This window comes from Colossoma macropomum, unplaced genomic scaffold (assembly GCF_904425465.1).
Source record: "Colossoma macropomum unplaced genomic scaffold, Colossoma_macropomum, whole genome shotgun sequence".
Taxonomy (NCBI): Eukaryota; Metazoa; Chordata; class Actinopteri; order Characiformes; family Serrasalmidae; genus Colossoma; species Colossoma macropomum.
In genome coordinates, this window is record NW_023495899.1 from 21,707 (window position 1) to 32,148 (window position 10,442).

The 10,442-nt window shown below is 36.8% G+C and overlaps 3 gene segments (V, D, J or C); all 3 read left to right on the forward strand.

Annotated features, from left to right (window-relative positions):
• Positions 1–1,693: 1,693 nt before the first annotated feature.
• LOC118803412 lies at positions 1,694–2,316 on the forward strand. The segment is given in 2 exon segments: positions 1,694–1,751; positions 1,988–2,316. Coding segments are annotated over 2 exon segments (384 nt in total).
• A 1,544-nt stretch (positions 2,317–3,860) lies between these two features.
• LOC118803413 lies at positions 3,861–5,286 on the forward strand. The segment is given in 2 exon segments: positions 3,861–3,890; positions 4,960–5,286. Coding segments are annotated over 2 exon segments (357 nt in total).
• A 1,694-nt stretch (positions 5,287–6,980) lies between these two features.
• LOC118803414 lies at positions 6,981–9,022 on the forward strand. The segment is given in 3 exon segments: positions 6,981–7,023; positions 7,336–7,698; positions 8,958–9,022. Coding segments are annotated over 3 exon segments (471 nt in total).
• The last annotated feature ends 1,420 nt before the right edge of the window (positions 9,023–10,442 follow it).

The following is a 10,442-nucleotide window of genomic DNA, read 5'->3' on the forward strand; positions in this document are numbered from 1 at the left end:
AGTTCGCTAAGGAGCAAGATCAGCTTCACTGTAGACGCCTCCAGCAACACGTTATTTTTACAGGGTCAAAACTTCCAGTCTGAGGACACAGCTGTGTATTACTGCGCCCGAGCTCACAGTGTGACAAACTCATAGCTGCCCTGCACAAAAACCTCCAAGATAAATCAGTAACAGAATAACATGGAGCTATTTAAAAGGGATTTCCACAGATTGAGTCAGAATGGAGTTATAGGAACCAGAGTATCAATCTAGCAGGATAAATATTGATTAGAAGTGTTAATAAACACAGTTCATGCAGAACCCATTTTCATTTTAGGCCTATACGCCAAAATTTAACACATTCTTAGTACATGTTAACTGGGAATCTCTACTTTAGAACAGTGTCATTTTGTCTATATTTACAAATGAGGTGTGAATAGGAATCAAAAGAAAATGATCTAGTGCTTAGATAAAGGTTGTTTACAAGATTATGATGTAAAATACACACATAAAAGTACTTTGGCCCTTTGGTTAACACTATTTATGAATGTTATGTTTGTAAGCATCTATAATCACATTTATAACATGTTATAATGCATTCATAAGGCATTATAAACATGGTTTTAATATTTATAAAAATAAAGTAACACTTTCTATGAATGTCACCTTTGTAAGCATCTATAAACATATTTATAACATGTTATAATGTATTCATAAGGCATTATAAACATGGTTATAAATATTTATAAAAGATAATTACACTGAATAACATTTTATAGCCATGTTTATTATACATTATGAATTGTTAATATAATGCATTATAAATAGAGTTAATAAAATGTTATAATGTCAGTGCCAAAGAAGTCAGTCCCAGCTTGGAGAGCGTAAAGTAAAGACAAAGACCAAGCTAACGGTGGTGAACATTACCTTTCTCACATTGGGTAAAACACTGATGGCAGCACTAGTTTAAACTCTGACATTTGAAGCCTGTAATGTGCTTTACTGTGTATGTTTTAGTGTTTCAGTAAATCCTTCAGTAAATACTTCAACTTGAAGCCTCACTCTTAACACTGGAGGAGGCTTTAGTACAGTACGCTTCACTTTACTTAGAGCGGACAAATACCACTTATGAGCGCTTATAATTTGTTATGATCAGTACTTATAATGTATTATGTTAACAATTCATAATGCATAATAAACATGGCTATGATGTATAATGCATTTTTATAAATATTTATAGCTATGTTTATAATGTCTTATGAATGCATTATAACAGTTATGGATGTGTATATAGATGCTTACAAAAGTGACATTCATAGAAAGTTGTTTGTGAAAATTGATTTCTGAATCAAGCGATAAAAATGGTGTGCGCTGCTGTGATAATGTACCACATAATGTCGGGTCGGATTTTACGGGACTTTTTCACACAATGCCATACGTCTTTACATAGTAATGTCACACAGACTCAAAAAGAAGGTCCAGCTAGATGTTTAGGTCTCAAATGCAAAATCAGCATTATACTCATAAAGATATGATGACTGCTTTGATAATCCGAACTGCTTTAATAATCAATGCATGTGAAAAAAGATGAGGTTGTGGTGAGATGAGGTCAGCTTTTGCGCTGATGTAAATCATCTTTTTTTCATCAAAGCAGGAACAGACACACGTAATAAAAGGCCTGCTGGGCTGTAAAGGTTACAGAGCAGAAATATCACTAATGCTAAACACCATGTACTCTGTTTCTCTTCTGCTGTTTCTGGCAGCTGCATCCTGTAAGTGTAACACTTATCAGCTAGCAGTTGCTACACGTTCGAGATATTGGTAGGCTACAGTTAGGTTTGTAATAGCAGGTTTAATTTAATACTCAATAACTAACATCTGCAACCTGTAAGTGTACCTAAAACATACTGATGCTGTTGCACCACAGTTAATATACTGTTTGATTACTGATAGTTTTTCTTAGAGACCGTCATTTCATACGATTTAACGTCATGTTTGGTGTCCTCAGGTGTTGAATGCATTGAGCTGGTCCAGCCTGCTGCCATGGTTGTTAAACCTGGACAGTCTTTCTCCATCACCTGTAAGGTTACGGGATATTCGGTCACCAGTAGATACTGTACTAACTGGTTACGACACTCAGCAGGAAAAGCTCCAGAATGGATAGGATATTTCTGCAGTACGAGCAGTACTGGGGCCAAAGACTCACTAAAGAGCAAGATCAGCTTCACTGCAGACTCGTCCAGCAACACAGTGTATCTAAGAGGGCAGAACTTTCAGCCTGCAGACAGCGCAGTGTATTACTGTGCTCGAGATGCACAGTCATGCAACCAGCTGTAGAGGCTGTACAAAAACCAGCACTTCCCTCCTTTGCACCCAAAGGGACTGTCATGTATAAATAAGATACCTTTACTAGCCATTAGGGGGCAACATTTCTATATTATTCATAACTTATTCAGCAAATGTAAGGTTTTATAAAGGAAAGAAGGCCTATGAGGTCCAACGCTGCAGTGGTGCAATGAAAAAGTTTCATGTTGCATTTGTTTTAATAAGCCTGAAGTTATTAATTTACATAATATAATAATAATAATAATAATAATAAATACATTTTGTCTGTATTTAGGTATTAATAGGAATCAAAAGTAAACGATCTAGTGCTTAGATAAAGGTTGTTTATGATTAAGATGGTTTAAGATTATGATGAAAAATACACAGGTAAAAGTACTCTGGCACCATAATTACTGCTTAAAGTAGCAAAAAGCAGCCATTTAAATAGCAGCTGCTAACTTTTTATTGCTTAATTAGAGCATTACAAGGGCATTATAATGTCTGTGCTGAAGTGTCATAAAAATTGGTGCACTCCTTAAGGTTATGTATTAATTATGTACATTAGTATTTAAAAGCTTGCAAGTTTTCACCCAATAAACCCAATTTTACATGCATAAAATAATTCTGGTCACAGTATATTTGGATGGTCCCCTATAGATGATATACAGATACTTATATTATTAACAAATTTTCTGGTGATAATTGAATATGAACAACATTAATGTTAAGATTAGGTTTAGAAGTAGGTGAAGGTTTTGCCTTAAGATTGGGATTAGGGCTAGGTTTAGGGATAAGGACAGATTTAATGGAATCTTTCACATACAACTTAAAGTTCAGTTGCATTACATAGATATTTAGTTGAAAGTTAGTTAAAACTAGACTGAACATCTGCAAAGCATCTACAGTGGACCATCCAAATAAAGTGTGACCATGATTCTAAAACAATGCTGATCTATAGCTTAAGAGAGTTCAACTATAACAATTTGGAAGTAGGACGCTGTAAAACATGAAAAAATGTTGCCTGTGTCCACAATGATGAAGAATAGAATTATAGATGATTGACCAAGAAAGTTGTATGACTTCAAGAATAAAGTTATGACAAAATAATATTCAGAATAAAGTGTGAAGAATCCAGAGTGCACAACGTTTCATATTTGAACAGTAGTGATCTCAAATCTTAAGGCAGGTAGCCTTTTAAGGAATTACTCTAAATAGATAATTTACCATGTAATGGGTTTTCAAAGTTCTTCAAATACTGAGTAAAACATCTCAAAATCCTTTCTGTACATATACACTGTATGAGTTATTACTGAATAAATTAACAGCAATTATTAATATGAGAAATTATTCCAAACTGGTGAACAGTGGTGTAGCTGCACAAAATTGCACAAAATTGAGGGCCATTTCTTTCTATAAGCAATATAAGCAGTCACTTAGGACTCCCAAGCTATAAGAGACCCAGTGAGTATGTTTCATCACAATAAAAATAAAAAATGATTTCCTCCACTTCACCACTTATATCCCAGATTTCCCATATTTAATCAATTGACCATGACATGTCTTTAAGCCGGCGGCACGGTGGCGCAGTGGGTAGCGCTGTCGCCTCACAGCAAGAACGGCCTGGGTTCAATTCCCGGCTGGGTGACCAGGGTCATTTCTGTGTGGAGTTTGCCTGTTCTCCCCGTGTCTGCGTGGGTTTTCTCCGGGTACTCCGGTTTCCTCCCACAGTCCAAAGACATGCAGTCAGGCTGATTGGACATGCTGAATTGCCCCTAGGTGTGAGTGTGTGTGTGAATGTGTATGTCTGTCTGTCTGCCCTGCGATGGACTGGCGACCTGTCCAGGGTGTATCCTGCCTTCCGCCCAGTGACAGCTGGGATAGGCTCCAGCACCCCACCGTGACCCAGAAGGATAAGCGGTTTAGAGGATGGATGTCTTTAAGCCTGAAGTTTTCTTCTTTAGCTTTGCACTTATGTGGCTAATGTAGTTAACAAGAAGTGAAATTTCAGACCCAAAAAATCAGCATCATGCTAACTGCATGCCTAAAACATCACACACTCTCCTCAAACCATGTCAAGGTGTTAAGTCATCTCAAATAGACGTATGTGGTTTCTGACACACTGTTGTCTAGAAACACAGACACAAAAACATAGCATAGATTAAAATAGTAACAGTAGCCACTGTTTGGTCCATTGCTTTGGTCCATTCTATGAGTGACTAAAATAATAGAACCAGTCTGCATCATTAAGGGTCATTAAGGAGGCCACAACCATGTCCATCATGGGGTCGGTCAAATGTAAAAAAAATGGTTTTAATGCTTTTAATACTTCCTTTTGCATCATTGAATGTCAGTATTTTTTTAAATGCTCAACTGATTTAATTATAATGCACGAGGAAAAAGAAGAGGTTGTGATGAGATGTGGTCAGCTTTTTTTTCATTAAAGCAGGAACAGACACACGTAATAAAAGGCCCGCTGAGCTGTAGAGATTACAGAGCAGAAATATCACAAATGCTAAACACCATGTGTTCGGTTTCTTTTCTGCTGTTTCTGGCAGCTGCATCCTATAAGTGTAACACTTATCAACACTTATCTTAGGTTTGCGTTTTTAGCAAGTGTAATTTAATGCTGAATAATTTCCTGATTTGTGTCCACAGGTGTTGAATGTATTGAGCTGGTTCAGCCTGCTGCCATGGTTGTTGCCTGACCAGTCTTTCTCCATCACCTGTAAGGTTACTGGATATTCAGTCACCGGTGGAGACTGTACTAACTGGATACGACAATCAGCAGGAAAAGCTCTGGAATGGATAGAATGGTTCTGCAGTACGAGCAATACTGGGGCCAAAGACTCACTAAAGAGCAAGATCAGCTTCACTGCAGACTCGTCCAGCAACACAGTGTATCTAAGAGGGCAGAACTTTCAGCCTGCAGACAGCGCAGTGTATTACTGTGCTCGAGACGCACAGTCATGCAACCAGCTGTAGAGGCTGTGCAAAAACCAGCACTTCCCTCCTTTGCACCCAAAGGAACTGTCATGTATAAACAAATTAATTTTACTAGCCTTTAGGGGGCAACATTTCTATATTATTCATGACTTATTCAGCATATATATAAGGGGAGAGAAGGCCTATGAGGTCCAACACTGCAGTGGTGCAATGAAAAAATGTCATGTTGCATTTGTTTTAATAAGTCTGAAGTTATTTATTCACATAATAATAATAATAATAATAATAATAAAGATTAAAGGCTAAATGGTTAAAATGGGTTAATATATGTTAAATGAAAGTACACATACAATGTGGCCTAACCTATATACTGTTGGTGAGTAATATGCTTAAAGCTGACCTATGTAAGTTTTGGGGATTTGGAGGCCTCTCCGGTAGAAATGCGTAATTGCACGTAACATGCGGCTTCTGACCCCTTCCTCCCATCCCTGAGTGGATGAATCTCATGATTGTGAGTGAATTATCTATTATTTTCATCATATCTTTATCAGTATAATGTTGATTTTGCATTTGAGACCTAAACATCTAGCTGGACCTTACATTGCTATTTAAAGATGTACGGCATTGTGTGAAAAAGTCCTGTGAAATCTGACCCGACGTCTTTATCTGGTACATTATCACAGCAGCACACACCATTTTTTATCTCCTGACTCAGTAATGTTGCTTTTTTTTTTAATTTTCACAAACAAAAGTCTTACATAGTGCAGCCTTAATGATTTGAATCTACTAAGAAATTTTTGTCACCTTCATCTTAACACAGCTAATATGGGTTTTTTTAAAGGGACAAAAGATTAAATTTACCAAATAGTCAATCAGCTAAGACATGTTTGGTGTCTGAAGTTTGCTTCTAATCTTTTACTCAAGTGCTACATCACTAACCGAGTTGTCACAAATAACGGGAACACTAAATGAAATACTCACTGGTTATTTTAACAGAAACCATATATATGCACTTTGTAGGTTTACAGTTAGTCACTGTAGCCCATCTATTGTGGCACAATTTATTAGCCCTCCACTACCCTGTCCATGGATTTGGAGCCCCCTTAGTCCACCGCCATTTAGATGGTCTTCTCCTAAGTTAGCTAGTTAAAATGGGGCAAAAGTGTTCCATGAATTTGATGATATACACTCATTTAAGCACATCTTAGTCAATGTTTATTAACAATTCTTGTACCACCACAAACCACAATTACTACTACTACTATAAATAATAACTTATTATTATACCATTATTGTGCCTATTGAATGCTGGTGACATTACTGAGAGTGAAGTGTTTAAAAATGCTGTTAATTTGATTGATAATTCCATTCATCTCTTAATTCTGTCATGTCTGCCACTGTGACATCAATGAATCTGCGAAGGTAGATTTAACTATTGGTCTAAATTACATTAATAGCTAAGTTAGTTATGACTCAGTGTGCAGTGTTCCTGCTGTGACAGGTTCGAATGGTTCCTCTTGGATGCTGAATGGTTCCTTTTGGCTTTTAAATGCTCGACATCATTACAAGTTTATTCAGTTGGGGAAGAAGAGGTTGAATGTGATTTGACCCAGATTTCATGTTTCCGTTGATGTAAATCACCTACGTTTTCATCAAAGCAGGAACAGACATACACAATAAAAGCTCTGGTCTGTAGAGATCACAGAGCAGAACCACCACCAGTGATAAACATCATGAGCTCCGTTTCTCTTCTGCTGTTTCTGGCAGCTGCTTCCTGTAAGTGGCACTTAAATTACATTATATAATTGTTTGTGCTGCTCTTAAACGTCATTGTTGTATAAAGAATTGCCTCTGTGAAATGATGCATTTACACTAGAAGGGAAAACTAAAATACATTAAAGTAACATGATTGTTTTTCACTAATTCTATTAATCTCTTCACCTTGTTCACACAATGTAAAAGACAGCTGGTGTTTTCAAAAAATCCTAAACATTTTTTTTTTTTAAGTGCTTTGATATGACAGAAATGACATAAAAAGGTTGAATTTGCTTTCATAAAAATATAACCTGTTGTGTTGATGTTTTGCAGGTGTTCATTCTATTGAACTGATCCAGTCTGAAAATGTGGTTGTGCGGCCCGGAGAGTCTTTTAAGATCTCCTGTAAATTCTCTGGGTTCTCGCTATCCAGCTACTGTCCACGTTGGATACGGCATCCAGCAGGAAAGCCAATGGAATATATGGGGCATGTGTGCAGCAGCAGCAGCTCAGTGAAGGATTCACTAAAGAGCAAAATCAGCTTCACTGCAGACGCTTCCAGCAGCACAGTGTTTTTAACAGGGCAGAATTTCCAGCCTGAGGACAGCGCTGTGTATTACTGCGCTCGATACACACAGTTATTCAACCTGCTGCTGCAGCTGTACAAAAACACAACAGCCAGTGTCTTCAGTTCGAGTGGGATCTTAATTTGCAACTGCAGATTTTCTGTATTAACAAAATGTATATACAATGTTTAGCACTGTACATATTTGTACATAAAAAAAAAAACACAAAAAAACAAACAACAAAAATATATCTCCTAATTATTTAGAAGGCAAAAATTGCTCTTCACTGTTAATGTAAGATTTTATTCCAGGTGATTTTGGAGCATTCCTATTGGTCCATTCATATAAATCTACCATAAGAACATCATACCAACAGTGAAACGTGGTGGTGGTAGTGTAAAGGTCGGGGGCTGCTTTGATATATACAAGTACACAGTGAAACAAAACAACATTTCTCCAGGACCAACACAGGAACACAAGTGCAAAACAATACAATATACACAGCGCAGACAATACAGTGTAATAAATACAGAAATAAACTAACAATAAATACAAAACAGAACACAGGTAGTACACAGTACTGGGAGTATGTGGAGCTGTGCAAAGGAGGATGTAACATATTATGACATATTAGCAGATTAGCAGATAGCCTAGCATATATGAACATAGCAGTCACTGAGATAACAACCAGAACAGCAGCGGAATAGAGTGTTTTGTTGATATAGCAATTCTAGCAGCCAATCTTGTTACATAAGTAAAATGTGCAAAAATGCAATATGTCAGATAAGTAAGTTATATCAGGTGAAGTATTTCAGTGAAATGCAATAAGTATATTTAAATTCAGTGTCACAGATATAATCTGGAACTGCAAGAAGTGGAGAGTGAGATGGTCTCATATTGTTATGTATATGCGCTTTTTCTTTATATTATATTTTTTTAAACCGGCTTCGCTTTACCTTGTGTGAATATTTCTTAATGAATGGACCAAAAGAAATGTTGCTCCAAAATAATCTGAATTAAATCTTGCAACAGTGGCATTTACTGAATTTCAGACAATTTTCCCTTTCTCCTGTCAAGTCATTGTTTTAGAGATATGAGGGTTTGTTCGGACAGTGACTGTCCTTCTGTATGTGAGTAAAATTGCAAATCATGCAAATCCAGCATCCAATAAAACTACTTAACCCAGTCTTAAACAGATCAGTGAGCAGCTCCTCTGAGATCAGCTTCCACACCAACCATGATCCCCACACCTACATACCTGCTGCTGCTGCTAACAGCTGCATCCTATAAGTGTATCTAGAACATATTGACACTCTTTCTACACATTTAATACACTGATAGGCTACTAATATTTTTTAGAGAAAATAATTTCATGCTTGGTGTCCACAGGTGTTGAATGCATTGAGCTGGTTCAGCCTGCTGCCATGGTTGTTAAACCTGGCTTACAATTTTGAATCAAGCTCAGAATTTCAGCTCAATAATATAATATTTCCAGCAGGAAAATGAACCATTAGCCTCCTACCTTCACTAAAACCTCACTACAACACTGTTAGCTCCATAAACAAATGAGCTTTGTTTACTAACAAAGAACCAGAGCAATATTATATTATTACTGTAATATTACATATACAATATGTAAACATATCAAGTATACAAAAGCATCAGTGTTTTTAGTTTATTACAGTGTATTCTCGTTACTCATTAATGAATGTATTTAATGGTTGTTTCAGAGTAAATATGTACTTAAACTGAGTGTTACTGCATTGTTCATAAACATGTCATGTACACAAAATCTGTTAATTCCGTTGGGAAAAGAAGAGGTTGAATGTGATTTGACCCAAATTTGATAAATGTTTCCGTTGATGTAAATTACCTACATTTTTCATCAAAAGCAGAACAGACAGGCATAATAAAAGGCCCTCAGCACTGTAGAGATCACAGAGCAGAACCTCCACCAGTGCTAAACATCATGTCCTCTGTTTCTCTTCTGCTGTTCCTGGCAGCTGCGTCCTGTAAGTGGTATTGAAATAACATTACTTCATGGCTTGTGCTGCTCTTAACCATCATTGTTGTAAGAAAACATTGCCTCTGTGAAATGGAACATAAAATAATATATAATATAGTGATGAAGAATGTTTGGTCCAGTTCTATTGGTCCATTCATCATGAAGTGTTCACACAATGTAAACAACAGCCGGTGTTAAAAAAAAGCTAACATTTAAAAAAGGTTTGAATATAAAAAAGACAATATTTAACAAGGTTGGATTTGTTTCCTATAAAATATAACATGTTGTGTTGCTGTTTTGCAGGTGTTCATTCTATTGAACTGATCCAGTCTGAAAATGTGGTTGTGCAGCCCGGAGAGTCTTTTAAGATCTCCTGTAAATTGTCTGGGTTCTCGCTATCCAGCTACTGTCCTTATTGGATACGGCATCCAGCAGGAAAGCCAATGGAATATATTGGATATGTGTGTAGCAGCAGCAGCTCAGTGAAGGATTCACTAAAGAGCAAAATCAGCTTCACTGCAGACGCTTCCAGCAGCACAGTGTTTTTAACAGGGCAGAATTTCCAGCCTGAGGACAGCGCTGTGTATTACTGCGCTCGATACACACAGTTATTCAACCTGCTGCTGCAGCTGTACAAAAACACAAGAGTCAGTTCTAGTGGGATTTCACTTTGCTATAGAAGAAATATGCATAAAAATATTTAGTCACTGTCCAAGAAAATAAAACAAAAATCCCAATAAATAGAAATTTGCATATATATTTGACAAGTGCCAGAGTTAAGTGTGTTCTCCGCAGAGGATGTGTTAATGTATTTTCATTTACAAAATGATGTACTTTGAACAAAGGTGTTCAAACTTTTGCACACAACC